Source organism: Seriola lalandi, unplaced genomic scaffold, assembly GCF_002814215.2.
Source record: "Seriola lalandi dorsalis isolate HSWRI2012SDOR001 ecotype SW California unplaced genomic scaffold, Sedor1 jcf7180002054425, whole genome shotgun sequence".
Classification (NCBI taxonomy): domain Eukaryota; kingdom Metazoa; phylum Chordata; class Actinopteri; order Carangiformes; family Carangidae; genus Seriola; species Seriola lalandi.
In genome coordinates, this window is record NW_019524978.1 from 4,066,126 (window position 1) to 4,083,520 (window position 17,395).

General features: G+C 42.7%; 1 protein-coding gene across 3 annotated transcripts; it reads right to left on the reverse strand.

Moving 5' to 3' along the window:
* Nucleotides 1-1,829: 1,829 nt before the first annotated feature.
* On the reverse strand, nucleotides 1,830-15,619 carry mtcl3a (MTCL family member 3a). 3 transcript variants are annotated; one of them, XM_087175210.1, is made up of 8 exons: nucleotides 14,991-15,619; nucleotides 14,447-14,614; nucleotides 9,039-9,341; nucleotides 6,724-7,281; nucleotides 6,357-6,508; nucleotides 4,258-6,073; nucleotides 3,304-3,339; nucleotides 3,131-3,221 (listed from the first exon to the last, which is right to left on the reverse strand). In XM_087175210.1, the coding sequence occupies exons 1-7, from the start codon at nucleotides 15,405-15,407 to the stop codon at nucleotides 3,310-3,312; spliced, it is 3,444 nt and encodes a 1,147-aa protein (XP_087031336.1). In that variant the 5' UTR covers nucleotides 15,408-15,619; the 3' UTR covers nucleotides 3,131-3,221; nucleotides 3,304-3,309. The 3 variants fall into 3 exon arrangements, with proteins under 3 accessions (XP_023266339.1, XP_087031335.1, XP_087031336.1); XM_023410571.2 differs by lacking the exon at nucleotides 3,304-3,339 and having other exon boundaries at nucleotides 1,830-3,221; nucleotides 6,357-6,436; XM_087175209.1 differs by lacking the exon at nucleotides 3,304-3,339 and having other exon boundaries at nucleotides 1,830-3,221.
* Between the last annotated feature and the right edge of the window lie 1,776 nt (nucleotides 15,620-17,395).

Genomic DNA, 17,395 nt, shown 5'->3' on the forward strand with positions numbered 1-17,395 from the left:
TCTAGCTTCACCATGTTTGTAGCAAAAACAAACAAGGCAGTGGACACACAGAAAGCCGCTAGTCAAAACATAGCCTTGACACCAGTCAACAACCGAAAGGGCACAACTGCTAATTAGGATTCCTGTGCAATACAGAGAGAGAAAATTGCACTCAAGGTTGTTTACTCAAAGATGTAAGAAGAGGGAGACTACAGACAGGACCTGCTTTGGTCTAGACGGAACAGATCAGATCAGATCAGATCAAATTGTGTGCAAGGCAATGGGTGTTATGTGTCTGTGTGGATGTGGACTGTTATTGCAGATGAGTCTGATTAGTCACATGCATCAATAAAAGTTCAGATTTACAGGAAAACTGTTATTACTGTACCATTACTACTTACAAGTATATGAACACAGAAAGTATTAAATTGTTGTAAAAAAATTTTTTTTTTTTTTTTTAAATATCATCATCTTAAAATCACTGTTATTAATGTCACAAATAAAGGTGTTATTTTGCCAGTAGCTATTGGCAAACTGCTGTAAGTAGCTGCTGTGTTACACTTGATGTCAATCATTTGTTATGTCACTGTAGCAGCATATGCTTGCAGGATAAAATACAGATTGTTCCATAAATTCTTTCCAGTGTTATTGTGTTTTAAGCAGCACTGGAATCAAAACAGTTAGTGCCGGTTATATAACGGTTTCAGCATCTGGAAACCTCCACACTTGAGCACAGGCCAGTGCTTGGAATCTACACTCCTGCCCAACCTTGACACAGGAAAACAGGGGGAGACAGCCAACACAGCGCTAGTCAGGGCATAAGAAAAGGATGACAATATTTATATCAGCGCCGGGGTAGGATTTCTGGCACCATAACATTGTTGCACCTGTTATTTCAGTCAGCCTAGGGTGCCAGGTTTCAGGGTGAGGGGTTAGGTGTCTGTCCCTCTCAGGTCCGAGGGTGTGTATGGCTGCGTGTGTCCCTTTGTATGTTTATATAAGTGAATGGGCATGTAGAAGTGCAAAACTGATTCATTTATCAGATAGTGGCATAAAATTACAAAATAATACAGATATTTTCATTTTGTAGAAACATAGTAAAATGTTGCTCATTACACCATGTGACATAAACAAAATCAAACATTTAGATAGAAGAATGAATAAAACATTTATGGAGGAATACATACATACTGTCCACAAACATAAAAGCACAGAGACACACACTCACACTATCACAGAGATGAATGGTTCCTCTGCTGCTGTCCCGCAGCTCTGCAGTCATCACTCAGAGGAAGAGATCAGTGTCACCAGAGATGTCAGCCACCAAGATTGAAGGAGCCAGACAGTCATTCGGTTCTGGTGCTTCATCTCTGAGTTGAACGTTCGCCTAGGAGTCCTCTTCAAGCAGTCACAGAAATATTTATGTGCAGCATTTAACTGATGTTCAGAACTTATTAAATTATTGCTGCTTCTGCAGGCTAAAGAGTCCTGCAGTGGGGCTTGAAAACTGCACAGTGGTTGGCTTAGGTTGTAGCTCATGAACTAAATTGTTGGAGCTAATTGGAAAAAAAAAAATACAAGATACAGATGAAATAAGATGTTTGTCTACAGGGCTTCTTAACTTTTGAAATACCACTTAATAATATTCTCTTTACAACGTGTTATGTTGTAATAGGGCTTTCAGTCACACTTCACAAATGGGTTTAAGCTGCCTATAAAAACATTTTAAAAGTGTGAGAGAATTATTTGACAAATAAATCAGTTAAAGCTGCACAGTGAGACCAAATCACAGTTACTGTGTCTAATACAAATGTAGATACTTGTGTGGGATGTGAAAAGAAGAGGACTGGTCAAGTTCTTATGTTTATTACACAAAAAGAACAGCAAAGGCATCACTTTCATCATGATATGATTCACCACTTTGACCCAAAAAAAAAAAAACTATACTACTCGGCTGAGTGTCCTGATCAGTGACCATTCAGAATTAGTAAAAGTAGAAAAAAGGCTTTTCAGTATTTTTTATAAGCATTACTTATGTTATGCACAAAAGCAGGCTCTCATGAGTGACGTTTAACATACATTTCGATCAGAAAACATCAGCTATGGGACAGCCAACACAAATGTCTTTACAAACAATGCATTTACTTTTCAAATCAGGAAAATGCATATAAAGAAACCAGCCTTTGGTACAAAGTTATAAAAAAGGAACTCACATTTTAATCTATCTGTTGATATCAAGTAAATGCTGTTTTTGCTTAATCATGAAACATATAAAGCCAGTCATGAGAATAAAGGAAAATGTTTTAGTCACAGGCAAGGTACAGTCCAGGCATGTACTGTAGGTAATATTCAAGAAGGCAGAAAACCAACACTGCTTTATCAGCACACAGAGTGATGCCAGGGGAAATCTTCTCCGCTGCCTTTATCTCTGAAACCAACATGATGCTGCATATTGTATACGTCACGTCATATTTTGTGCAAAAAGCACACAAAACATGTTGCACATGAAATACAAAACACAGTACATATTAAATACATCGTTCTGTATTTCAGTCTGTTGATGATTTGAATATGGGTCTGTTGTTGGTAAATCTGCAAGGCTACACTATTCAAGGCTAGAATCTAGACCTGAGCAAAGGATATCCATTCAGATGGTTGGCATGAATGAATGACACACTGGATGTGACTGTTCCTTTGGAAAGTGATGTTCTGACTGTCCTCTGAGGCTGTGCTTGATGCCTGGCAGGTTAATCAAGAGCATACTGCTGAATAACTCAAGCTGCTTCAAGTCCTTTACTTGCTCTCCTTGGTCAGTTAGGCTCCTCTGGATGCCATATACATTCTAAAGGTGAGTTCGTGAACTCACGACTAAAGTACACTTCTGAGTCTGTGGGTGTGGAGAAGCAGTCTGGGTTTGATATATACAACAGTACTGATGTAAAGAGAAAGTTCAGAGGTTATCACTGAAGGCTTCTGGTTGGTTCAAACACACGGTGGGGTGGAGATCAAATGATGACAGTCTCTATGTGAAAGGCATGTGAGAAGGTAAAGGAGGAAGTGTGTTTCTGGAGGGAGAAGGACGGCGGCATGACGGGGGTGGTAGAGGGAGACGAAGAGGTGGAGGAGGAAGAAGTGGGGGAGCGGCTGGCCCATCGGGAGGGGAGGCGGCGGTTGGCTGGACGGGCAGGCCTCGAGAAGTTCTTCTGGACGGAGGAAGAGGAGACACAAGACTCTTCGTTTTCCTGTGGAGAAACAAATGAATTAACATTTAGGATTATCACACCGTCCTGTCAACAATCAAATTCACACACACAGATACTTTACATTTTGTCACGTGCTCCATCTGTAGTCTTCTTGATCCTAGGGAAAACAACAGGCATATTTCAAACAGGAACATTAATGAATCCAGCACACTCATGTGAAAAGATCACACAAGTAGATCCCATTCCTTTTTGGTCTAGAGGAAAGCATCTGAACTGAAATACCTTACACGTGCTGCAGTTCTGCTGCCACTTACCAGCACCTCACAATCATCACATTTTATTTTGGACAGTGCTCCCCGATTGAGGCTAAACTAATGTGGTGCTTGTAATGACATTCTTTTCATGAGGTCAAATAAAATTGGCTTGATAATCGCTCCCACAATTTCCTTAACATTTGCATGACTTTAAAGCAGTGTAATCACTTCAGCTTTCTCATTTCCACGGTTCGACAAGGGCATTTAGTCAGCTGGCTTCTTACAGATACTTCTGTAATTACAACACAAAGGCCAGAAAAACACTTCCACTACGAGGCCCCATGGAAGGACTGAAAGATAAAAGACAAGTTGGTGAGGGTGATACACCTCCTGCCAAGTTTAAATGCTTTATATACCACACTGCCAGTTCCTTTTGTTCGGAGCCTTTAAGCAATGGAATGGCCCAGATGCCCAGATTATAATGGAGGCTTTGGCCTGCTTCTGTCTCTTAGCACATACCAGAAATAAACAACATTCCCACCGGAGCTGTCCTCAGTCAAGGGCAATTGCTTAGTATTTCATAGCGTAGTGGAACAGAACGAAATGTGCAAGTTCGTCCAGGTCCACTGGTGTAATTGGCCTTGGAAATATAGTTTGATTTATATTTTCGTCAAAACAAAATACAACTGACACATTTCCTTCCAACAGGGTGCCTCTGAAGTTATCATCAGTACAGTGAAAAGCACACCTGCTGCATGGCAAGGAGGGTGCTTATATGTGAAAGTGTGAATAACAGACTGTTCATCTGAGACTCTACCCACCTGCACTATAAGCTGTATCTCTTTCACGCCCATGGCAGTGTGGCTGAGCTGTGCATGTGTGGTGTGTGTCCTTGAGGTGTGTGAAGTCTGTGTGTGTCTCAGAGTAGGGGGTAAGGGCAGAGGGTCCATGTCCAGCATGTCCAGTTCTGTGATGTTCTCCTCCTGCCTGACACTAAGGTGAGGACTTGAAGTCGTCTCGCTCTGCTGGCTCTGGCTTTGCTGAGCCCGAGCTGCACTCTCATAATTCTTCAGAATCCTCTCCACTGCCCCGTAGTTGGACCTGGACCCTTCAGGCCGTGGGTATGCAGCCAGAGTGAGGGGCTTCCAGGGATGGTCATTCATCATTCGAGGCCCATGTCTGGAGGAGTCAGACTGGGAAGGAGGTACAGACACATGCCTTGGCTGTGCCTGGTGCCCTGGCTGTGTCATCTGTCTTTGTTTGTTCTCTGCAGGCGGTTGCTGGAGTGAGACACCCACTCTGGCTGGCTGAGGCTTTGCTCCTTGTGGATTCTCATTCTTAGAGCTGGAAACCTCCACATTCTGAGCTGGCTGGCTATTTGCAGGCAAGACAGGCTCAGAAAAAAGAGCCTCTGTGGCTGCTTTGTGTTGTGTTTTCCTGGAAGGACTGCCTGCTGTTTGAACTTTGTGCTTGACCTCAGAACGGCATGCAGGACTCAGAGAGGTTATTGTGGTAGCTTCCCTGAGTCCAACCTGTGACTGTTCAGGTGAAAGGTCACAAGGGATTTCTTGCTTTATTCTGACCTCTTGACCTTCAAAACCACATCTCATTCGCCTTGGTTGGACCTCGAGGTTCTGAATTGTGGAATCCGAAGTGGAGAGAGTGACTTCGGGATGCACACCCATAACACCAGTGGCGACATCAGTACAATGTGGCTGAAATTTGGTCTCCCTGGGAGGTAAAACCTCTTCTGGTGTTGTAAGGACTGGCTGGCAACCCAGAGAGGAGGCATCTGTTGCAGTAAAGCTGTCTTGTTCCTCTACACCACGGCCCATCTCAGCTTGAAACAAAGTTCTATTGAACTCAGCTGTTTTTTGTTCCAGCATTATGTTTCTCCTAGAGCCCTGGAGATTGGAGCTGGCAGGTGGTATTTCCAGAGAGGACAAGAGCAAATCTACAGATAATTCTTTGACGAGTGGAGGCATTTGTAGCTCAGGGTTATTTAAGTTATCTGAGCGCAAGTCTTTCCCAGCACTCAGTATGTTGACTTCAGAGACGCTTTTCTGTACTGTCCCATATGCAGACAACTTACTGTTACTGAACTTGCTTGCATCACAGGACCAGCGGCTGTGGCAGCAGCCCATATTACAGTGAGAGTTAGCAGGTACAGAGCATGATGCTACCACACCGTCTATTAAAACTTTTCCTTCATTTTCTTGTAGCATGGCCCCAAACTTCCGGACGATGGAGGGGCTGCTACACTTTTTGTCCACTAAAACACAGGGGCTATGGCATTTCCTCACTGTCGTCATGGGGGATTCTGGGATGTGGAGTTCTGTGTCTGGATGGGTAGGGCTGTTCATATTCCAGGAGGAGGAGCGAGGAGGGATGGGTGGAGCTGCTGCATCTATCTCAGAGAGTACTCCAGGGCTTGTCTGTGTGTCTCTGTAGCTGTCCGGCTCAACAGCACTTGTTCTCCAGGATTCACTTGGAGCTCTGTTGGCCTGCCAGGTGTTATCTGGTGACAAGGTGATCCAGTTTTCCCTTTCCAACGCCCGGAGGTCATCGTAGATCTGGCTGAGGTCACAGAGAGGTTCATTCACCTCCTCAGTTAGGCACTGGGATTCAGATCGATTCCTGAAAGGAATTAAACAGTAAAATGTTATTGTTGTCCACTTTAATTACTCCATTCACTTAAAATATGATTTTCAAAATCAATCTATGTAATATTTACATCTTATGACTAATTTCATTTGAGGCAATTTTTCCAGAGACACATGTTAACAAAAGATCTATTGCACTGAAATAAAAACGTGGTATTGAGATTATGTACATAAGCCCATCAAGACTCAGCAGGTAGTGATTATCATAGTTCCATATTGGTGCCAGGAAGTTAACATAGCAGTGAGGATTTATTTACCTCTTATCTCCGCTCTTCTTCCTGATCTCATCCTGGTAGCTACAAAGCTCCTCGCTTACACGTGCTATCTCCTTCAGAGCCTGAGACACAGAGAAGGGGAGACAGAGATACAAAGACACGTGCTGGATAGGATGCTGGACATTGCTGAGGAACTGTAAAAAAGAAATGGTGGGTCACGAGGATTCTCTCTTCAAACAAACTAAGGAATGCAAAGGCAAGTACAAGAACACTGATGATCAAACAACAAGTGTAAGACAGCAGAGCAAAGAAGTAAGGACAAAGCAAGCGATGATAACCACACCATGTGTCTGTGTTGCATGTAAATGTAGTGCTTTTATCAAATATGAAAATTGTTTAAAACTCTTACGGCATTGAGTGCAGTGGTGTTCTTCTTGTCACTGCCATAACTCAGCTCTGACCAAACAGGACTTTCTTGTGGCCTAACATGGAAGTTGTTTTCATTCCCTTTAGAGGCACTTTTCTGTGGAGCTGCTAGAAAAATATCATCCAGCTCTGTTGTATCCACAGCGTCCCTGCTATCATCAACACAGTCCTGCTGCCAAGTGCCTCTGGATCTCAGTTCATCCACCAGCACAGGTTGTGAATGGTCATTCTGAGTAAACTGACCACCAACATTAAATTCACAGAGGCTGTCAGCTGGGAAGCACGTAGGCTGGTCACTATCTCCACCACTACAACCACCACCAGTGATGTTTCTGTTGCGACCAAAGCCAGGAAATGGTAGTTGTCTGCTTGGTTCTGACTGACTGCTGCTGCTGAGCGGCTCAGAGCGGGAGTTATCACTGAGCAGACTGGAGCCTGTGCTGGTGCAACGTATACTGAGCCTATGCATAACATCATCATCGTCCTGCCTCCCACTGTCCGGTCCGGTCCCCTCTCGCTTGGCCCTCACTTCACAGTACAGCTGGTAATGGGAAGAAAAAATAGAGGTCATCTTTTTTTTTCAGCTATACAGCAACAGTCTTACAATGAATGAAGCAAACACTGCCCTTTGTTTTTAAAATGTTTCCTTTTAAAGGTGCAGTTGGAGATTAGATTCTGGATTAATTGATCAAAATCAATATTACATTAAATAAAGTATCAGTCAAATATGCCAAATATGAACAAAAAAACTTTTTACTTAAATAGTGACATTTATCAGTGATATTATTCTTTAATCTATGAGATCACAAAGGTACATCTTAGTCAAAGTAATGTTTTCAAAGAGGCTTAGATTTTGAGACAAGAGCCTACATGATGACTGTAATGACTTTTACTTTTACTGGATGCTTAGAATGAGAGGATATATATGAGTCAAGCATGAAAAGCTCAAACAATATAAAGAATGTAAATGGCATCATTTGATTATACTAATGGCACTATCCTGCAGCTACTACTCCTGCATAATCAAAAACTAATATGGGATGATGAGAAGTCAGGCAAGATTTCTTAGCAACAAATCTTGTGAGCATATTTAGACCAAAGAGGATTTAAAAAAAACATCCAAGAATTCTTTCACATAAAATTGGATAACCTCTGGCCTGCTACCATAGACTCTCAAAATAGTAACTATTTCATGTTGACTGGGCTCCCTTCCCATCACGCAATGTCTAGATGGGACTTCTGCCTTGTAGCCTGCTTTATTCCTCTGCTGTTTTCCTCTCTCATTTTCTGGTCTCTAAGGGGCAAATGAGAGCCACATGTTCTTTTCATAGCAAATTGTTTCAGTGCCTTCGCACTCTGTCCAACTACTTGTGTATGGCTTCCTTCAATAAAAACATTTATCTGCTCTTCTGGGCGTGTCAGATTTTGATCTGCTGATAAACTGGGGCTTTGTCACCACCCATGCTAAACTGTCTTTCTTTACCTTTGTCCCTCCCTTAGGCTCATCAATCTGCTCTGAATTACTTCCCTGTGTGTCCTGTTACAGTTTATCCCCCATTTTAACCCAGCCAGCTGCAAAAGTTCCCATTAGGCTTGAAACTAATTTTTTATTATAAGTAAATCTGCTAAATCCTTGGTCAATGAATCGGTTTAATGTTTGGTCTATAAAATGTTTTGTCCAAACAACAACAACTCAAAACCCAAAATGATTTACTGTTAACTAAGGCAAGAAGATTCACTGTCATGTAGATTATCATGTAAATGTAAATGATACCTCTTGAGAAACCAATTGTTTCTATGTACTATGATTACTACTATTCTAACCGTTCACCAAAGTGAAAGTCCACTCCAGTGATGATTAAGACACAGACTGTATTAATCACTGCATCTGTCTCATTGACCAGAGGTCATATAATAGCAGCAGAACTCTTGCCCTCTTCCTTCCACTCCTTCTTTTCCTCGTACTCTGCAGCTGTGCTGATCAGGGGTATTGTTTTGACAGTGTTTATGGTTGAACAGGATGTGTAGGAGGGAAATGCAACACACTTAGTGCACAGGACACCGTATATCATACACAAGGTAGGAAAACGTCCTAAGATTGATTGAACAGTTAAATATGCATAGGACCTAAAAATATGGAAAAGTCTGGAATGTGTTTTACATACTTTTGGAGGTTTTCTTTAGTAATTTGTGTGGTTTACTTTTACCAAATCCAACATAAATTGAACCGTAAACACAAACCAAATCATCAAACCTTGACAAAATGCAGATATATTCTCATTCAACCACACAACTTACCTCTTCTATTTTCCTCTGCATATCTTTCAACTGGCTCTCCCACTCCCTCCTCTCCACGTCAAACCTCTCCAGCAGCTCGGCTTTCTCCTTTAACCAGTCCCTCTCATTGTGCTCCAGGCGATAGCGCAGGTCCATGGCTGTTGAGTGTGTGTCTGCCAGGAGCCTTCGCTGCTCTTCCCTGTCCCAGCGGAGGGATGGGGACTCACCGCGCTCGTCTCGAGTGCTCTGTAACGCCACAGAGCCAGGACCTGCTGCTGACTGGACCCCTCCACTCACCAACCCAGAACCCTCTCTAGCCTCCAACTGGAGAGAAAGAAACAGACAGCGCAAGCAGAGAACACAGAGGAGGAGAAAAAAGGGAGCAGGGAAGGGAAAGAGTGGGAAAGGCAGTGGAGGAAACAGTCAGTGTTGATAAAGGATAGATTGCAGTTGCAGAAAAAGAGGATGAGAGCCAGATGCCGGCAAGAAAGGTAGGAGTGAGAGACAGTTAACAGTGGAATTAAGAGAATGAAGGAGTGGCAGGAAGAGAAGGTGGAGGAAGTGGGGGAATAATGCACCATGGGGACGAGTGTGAGTGGGTTCAGAGAAGGGAAGAGGGAGAGAGGAGACAAGAGTGAAAGATTAAAATATCCTGTAAGAACTCACACACACAGATCATAGGTTCAGAGGTCAGGTCTCTTTTCTGTGGTACTTCACTAACTAACAGGATACAGTGCAGGATATGGCAGATTCAAGCACAGCAAAATATGTCTGCAGAGGATGCATGTGGTCTCATCTGGTCTCAGGCAGATGATACTCTGGTGCACCAGTTTTTAGAGAAACATCGATTAATACAAAGAGGCTCTCATAACATAATTTAGGCTAAACCTCTTATTCCTTTCAACAGAGACATTATAAAAATGCCAGCTGTATTATATTCAACTGGACATTTTTGTTTTACTGACAATATTAATGAGTTCAAAGACCTTTTTCACTGAAATACCCTGGGCATTTCCCCTGGGAATTTCACTGTTTTAGCACCAAAACCTTGAGCCAAAAACACAATATCAGTTTATTTAGAATGAAAAGAAATGATTCTACTACAAAGTCAGACTCCAGAGTTCACTGTTAAAAAAAGAAGCTTAGAAACTGACCAAATTTGATAACATCAAAGATTTAAGTCTTGGTAGTCTCTAGATAATCTGATATGTCCTCTACAAAGGAAATTCTTTGATGTAGAGAATATCCTCTTTCAAAGTACTTAAGAATAAGGGTGTGTTTTACATAGATCTGTGCATTCAGTGGTAAATATGAACATTTCTGTTCTCATAAAAACTGGGGGGGGGGGGGGGGGGGGGGGGCTTTGGAACTGTAAAGAGCCCAAGACAACGCCTGTGCATGTGCATATATGCTTGTGTCTCAGTGTGTGTGCGTGTGTGTGCATGTGTATGTGTGTGTGAGTATGCATGTGTGCATGGAGCGTATGTTAGAAAGAGGGAGAGAATGCAGCACAAGCATGCCAGAGTGTGCCTTCTTACAAGCCTCGGCCATGGTGCTATTTCTGCCTGTGGCCTGGGGTCAAGAAATTATGGTGTAGGAAAACAGGTCAACCCTTTCTGTCTGCCTGTGGCTCTTCTCAAAGTTCTCCACAATTACAGATGGATGATGATGGGTGCTGTCCACAGTCTATTTAAACATCCAAATGCAAACAAATAGTGAAAGTGCAAAAACAAGATGGTTGGAGTCAAAATAAAAGAGCTGAAGACGTTTTTATTGATTAAAAACAGCAAAGCCAAGCCATCTGTTTAAAGGGAGTTCTGGAGGAACTGAACATGCAAACAGGGACACAGGTTCACAGCATCACAGCCAGCTCAGGGAATACACACTCATGCACACAGACACGACTTAAAATCAGTCTCAGGGAGCCATCTCAAGCTACTCTTGATTACCCTGGCTGCCACCGTATGGCACAGGGTATATAAAGGTGACTGTGTCACCACGGTGACCCACTATAAATAGCGGACACACAGCCTTGTACAATGTCACATTCCTAGGGGAGGTGGAGAGATGAGGTAAAGGGAGGAGGGGAAGTTGGCTGCTAAGGCAGAGTGAGATGTCTCCTAGCTGCCAGCAACTTTCATAAATCAGTGGCATGCAGAGAAATATGCCTGGAAATATCCAGACTAAAACCTCTGCCTGGGACCTTGGATGCTTGCTTGGTATTTGGTGGTAGACGTGACCAAAGAGGATGTGGAAACACCTTACAGTAGTTACATTCACAGCCTACTGTGGAAAATGGGGTGTCAATGAAATCGAGAATAAAACAAGCATGCAACTGTTGACAAGCTATGCTGATGCTTTATAGAATCACTTTAATTAGAGCCTATAATCTGGTATCTGGTATAGCAAATGTATGACATACAGTTCCAACCAAGGCAAAGTCAAAATGATGCAATTGTTTGGCTATACTGTTTGTGATACACAGCTCCAGTTTCTCGAAGAATCAAATGACCAACAAATGGATGTAAACTAACTGCTAACCACAGCTAAAACAATATGGAAAAATAAGTAAGGCATGGACACTTTATACATTAAATTCAATTTATAAATGTAGCAGTTCAGTCTGTGGATTTAAACAGACTCTCTTGGTTAAAAAGGGATATTGAGGACTTCATCAGGAAGAGAAGCAAATGCTATTTCACTCACAGTTTCGCATAAAAAACAACTTCAAAATTCCAACTCAGTGGACCCATTTCCTTAAGTACACACCACTTCTTTTGACTACCACCACCGATTCACCAACTCCAGGTTTGAATACACTTGGCTGTTTGGATAATCCTCTGCAGTATTCTGTCCCTCACTCTGACTGTGTGCTACTGTGCTCAAAGTCTCTCATCAAAGTGCATTAATGAACAAACAAAGGCAATAGCAATGGAATAATAAGTTTATTACAGAAAACTGCCAGAATAGTTCAGTGTAGCTCTCAGACTGTATCGCAAATTCACTTGATTGCATCAAAGGGCTCTTCTCAGGCATACCTGCTAATTTTACAAATACTTTTCAGCTCAGAGCTATTCTGGATAGACATCTTTGTCAGCATTCAAACTGCCCTTACAGTTACCTTCTACCTCTTCAGCACCCCCTGTTTTCACTCTGCCTGAGCTAAAAATGAGCTCTCCTCTGCACTGGTACAGTGAAGCCAACATGTGGAAAATGACAGAGGAGTTTCTCACCCATGTTGAAATTGTTCACATGTCACTTCAAAATGATATGGAGTTACACGCACTCAGCTCTGCTGACCGCCTTCCACTGAATTGCATGCATTCTTGTCTATTTTTTATGCTGTTTCCAAACCTCTGAATCACCACAAACATCTGATTTGTTCAGCAATTAATATATAATTAAAGTGAGGTGAAACAAAATGACAATTCAGTCTGCTTATCAGGCTACTGTTTTAATGTTCTGTCAAAATCTAGCTTTAAAAATTGTGAATTACATGGATTGTAAAAAGTATGACTTCAGCAATCTGGTCTAAAATCGACACCCAAATTACATGTAATACTACTTTCTTGAACAAATAGACACATTTACTTTAAACTGCAACATGAGGGCAGGTTGAAGTCTATAAATTAGCCATTTGATTACAGAGCTGTAAATGATTTCAGAAAACTTGACTTGATGTATTTTGAACCTCATGAGTAGCCTCAGATTAGCACTTGGTAAACATGTACCCAGAAGTATAAACTATGGCAGGATGTGGCATCAGGACAAAACAACTTTTACAATGGAGCTAACCCCACCCACTGTGGCTTTACTCCAAGTCATTTTGCTAAATTAATATAAACTGTCTACGCGCTCCATTCAAAATTACTGTACATTTTGAATATTCACACACACGTAGACAAAGATAGACTTCCATGAGTTTGAGACCACTTTCCCATGGAAGGGAATGGGACACACATGGGATCAGACTTTTGGACCCCAATGTATATAAAAAAAGAGACATTGAGACACCTCTCCTGTCCCAAACAAAGCATCCTGATCTCCATGATTCTCCAAACTCGACTGTCTCTAACACAGATGTCTCACATGTACATCAGCATCTTGGCATTCATCAGTGTGTGTGTGTATGTGGCATCATGGTATAACCTCCTGCAGTACATCAAGCCTTGTCTCCCACTGCTTCACTGGGCTTTTCAAAACACAAAGCAGAACAGTAAACGTCTGCTTTTATAAGACTCTCCGTCAACCACACTGTGAGAAGGCACAGAGCCAGCAGGACAAAAAGAGAAGAGCTGAACAGTAACATTGTGCCATCTACTCACACAGAGGGAATTATATTATGGTCGTCTACAGTATTGTACAAGTGTGTGATCTGGTAACGCCATGTTACTGTGTTGCATTTCTGTGTCATCAGTAGTCTTGTCCAACTGCTTTTCAGCATCATTGCACCACCTTGTTCATTTCCAGCACCATGTTGTGGAATTCTTGAGCTTCATCACTTCAGTCATTGATTTTTTTTAGTAGCTAGAAGCGAGAGCTGTGTGCGATGAGTGAATGCGTGACCAATCAGTTTTAAGTCTGTGATAGGAATCATATGAGGTTCAACTGGCAAATAAAGATACTGTCACCACAACATCACAGAAAAACTAGAGTCAGCGCACAGACAACGCCAACTCTGAACAAAGTTCACAGAATCAAAACTTTTCTCTTTTTTTAAACTCAACAGTGAACAAGTCTGATTAGACTTTTCTAGTCTAGGCCAACCAAATAAATCCATCCTCTGATATAACCAGAAAAAAAAAAGCTAAATCCCTAAAAGCCACATTGCTTTGAAGAATAACTATGCACGGTGCTTCAAGTGATCTGTGCAATGCCTGATACAGCATGGCACTGGTATGCACACTTAACCTTGTATTTTCTCCCCATTTCAAGAAACACTTCACAGTAGCTGCCCATGGTAAAAAATAGGTTAACGTTTCATCTGTTGAGAGAAAGCTGTTAAAAGCCAAGCTGGGTGTCTATGTCTGGCTGAGCGGGGATAACTGAGTTTGTCTCCTCGGTGCAAATCTTTTGTCTAAGCTGAGGCTTGAGTTGGATGGATGCCAGGTTGACTTATCACCCTGCCATGTGGGTGGCAAACGTGGTATGCCCAATTTACACCAAACTGTAAGCCAGATATACAAAGACATGAGAAAATATACAAATGTGATATAAGCTATAGAGAAACTATTAAAATGAAACATCCTTTATGTGCAGTACAGTAGTTAGATTTCTCTTTGTTGTTGGATAACTGAGCTCATACTGAGCATGCACCTGCACACACGAAGAACTATATATAAAGTAATGCATACATTGCTCTACTAACTCACACACAAACAAACCCTACCTAAAGCCCCAAACATCCTTTGTTGTCATCCCTCACCTACCTGTGCAATCCTGCATTTGAGCTCAGCCTTCTCCAGTTCCCAGGCACATCTGTCTCTGGTGTACTGCAGCTGGAGCTCACTCCTCTTCTCCTCCTCTCTCTTCACCTCTGCCTGCACTTCCTCCAAAACCGTCTTCAGGTCCAGCAGAATCCTCCTGTTCTCCCCTCCCTGCATGGAAACACAGTTGCCAGCAGTCTTGTCAGCCAAATAAGCCAGATGAATTGTGTCTGCTTTCCCAAACAGAAGTTAGGCTATAGCATTGCACTTCCAACTATGTAACTAAAACAATCACTGATGAACTAAGAAGGAATAAAATTGGTGCTTGAGTATCAAATTAACAAATTTTTCATTTAAAGCACTGATTAATGTCGTGCTATTATTATTATTATTGAGTGCGATTGACAAACTCCAGTTTCCCATATACCAACATAATTAGTACAGAAAAAAAGATTAGGCTACATGCTTTGAGAACCATGGACGAACTCGTGCCCCACACAAATCTATATATATAGCTTTCACAGGGGTGGTAAATAGTTCCAATTACTTGTATGTCAGCCACTTCTCTCAACAATGACTCCTTCTCACGCATCCACTCTTCCTTGTCCTGTACGTGTCGCTTTTTCAAATCCTCAAATTTCTTTTTAAGCCGTGTGTGATGTGTTTGCTGCTGCGGCTGGGCTTCGGGACCCGGCCACATTTGTCCCCTTAGGATCTCAAGCTGTGTCCCTGGTTCACCTTCTCCTCCACCCGGTGAAGCACCGAACTGGGACTCGTAGATTTGACTGAAGACGGTGGGCGGAGAGGAGATCCTTCTCAGCGGACTGCGGGTTTTGCCCCTACCTCTATCTGCCCTATCCATCCTGGAGCACGGCACAAACTCCCATCCCTGAGACGGGACGTATCCCCCGCCAGCACCGCCCCCACCATGCAGCCCCGAGCCGTTCATAAACGCACTCCACATTTCTCGAGGGCATCAAAATAAATCATAACAAAAACAATTTTATCAGCTAAAAATTTTAGAAAATGGTGGACCAAGCTGTTTTGTATGTATCCATTTCTGCATAACCTGAATTAATTTTTGACACAGATCAGCATACTTTTAGTTCAAACTGATTTTCAGTTGGTGGCCGGTGGCATGGGCTAATGAAAGCGCCAATTATCCAAACCCGGCCGAATCACCTGTCGGCCACACAGCAGCACTCAGGACGGCGGTCACCGCAGTGCTCATACAGGAGACGGGACAGGACGCTGCTTTGGTCCCTTCCATATCTTCACAGAGACAAGGTCAAGAAGTCGTTCCTCGTGCCAAAGTCCCCCATGCTGTCCTCCTCACTGCTCCACCCGTGCGCTGCTTTCCTTTTACATGTTTGCATCCAAACCCCAGGACGCACTGTGTCGTGTCCCTGCCCTGCACAGAGTCGTCGTAGGCGACAATCCAGAGCTGGCAAAGACAGACACCCAGTAACCACTCCGACGCGAATGGGAGAAGATCCCAAAAATATCACGGAGCGCACTGATGTAAGAGCAGCGGAGTATTTTTACCTCCCTAGTAACCATGAGTTTATTTTCCTAAAGCCAGAAAGCTGAAGCGGAAAGGCTGCGGACCAACATCCATTAATCAACACCGGGTTGCTCTAATTACGTGGCAAGATACCACCTTGCGCTGTATCCATGGCAACAAATCAATTAGCACATCCACGCCGTGGTAAACTTATAGTCAAAAACAGCTGTGTGCAAACAGTCACTCATTTTAGAGACAACAAACCACTTATTACGACCTGGGCGCAGTAATGGTCTTGCAAAATAAACAGTAGTTGCCTTACCTTGCCAGTAATAAAAGCGAGTGTGTGTACATTTAATCTTTTCTCATCCGTGGCAGGACTTTTTCCAGCCTTCTGACATTTCTCATCTGCTATCATAGCAATGGATCATAGCACGGGATGGGAATGACTGTCACGAGGAAAGCGAAGAGGGGTGGGATTTTATTCATCTTGATTTGAGATGATAACACGTTGCCACTCAGCCTGTACAGTAGCCTGTCTAACGTCAGTAATTCGTAAGTATAGGCTAAGGAACAGTCACGCACGAGTTCGCTTTCTACACTAAACTTGTTATGTTCGCGGTTTTCTAGTGTCAGTTTGAGTAAAAATGTTCAGCTCGAGCGCAGAAAACTACCAAGCACGTGCCACTGGGCTGAATAACAGACCCTTACCTCTTCTTATGATCCTGAATGTTGCAATCAATGTCCTCCTTCAAAAACAGCCACAAGAGCCCACATTTGCACCAGCAAAGTAACTGAAATGTAGTCTGGATCGGAATGCATTGGCTTAGTTAAAAACAACTGGAGAGCGACAGCCTACAGCTGAAATGATGCATTCATTAACGGGAATAAAACCCCTCTTTTTCTTTCTCTCTCTCTCTCTGACTCTCTCACTATCCACAGCTGGCCCTAATATGTGACGTAAAACATCCCACCGGTGGGATGAAAGAAGTGGACCGGTTCCGCCTCCATCCTGGTGGTCAGATCCGTTGGGTTATTGAACTGATCCAACATCAGCACATTTGTGGCTTGAGTTTAAGACCCACCCAAGGGCAATGTTACACACTTCTGAATGTATCACAACCAAAATCCAAATGTGGGTAAAATGCCATTGCTCCTATCATATTTCCCATGGACATCTGGATGATTTGACATGCGGACATCTTATCATGGCTCAGACAGTTTAATTGCCTAAGAAGAACTTGCAAGAGAAATAGGCCCTATGCTTGCAATATCAGACCGTGTGTATGGGTATCAGTGTTATTATTAAGTGTGTGTACATTGCCCTAACAGTCATGACACAAACAGTATTTACAATGCACACAGACCTGTTTACTGCTGCTGTCATGTGAAAACCTCATAAATACAAAGTAGGTTAATGGTTGAGTGGGTAAATATTTTGACCTTTG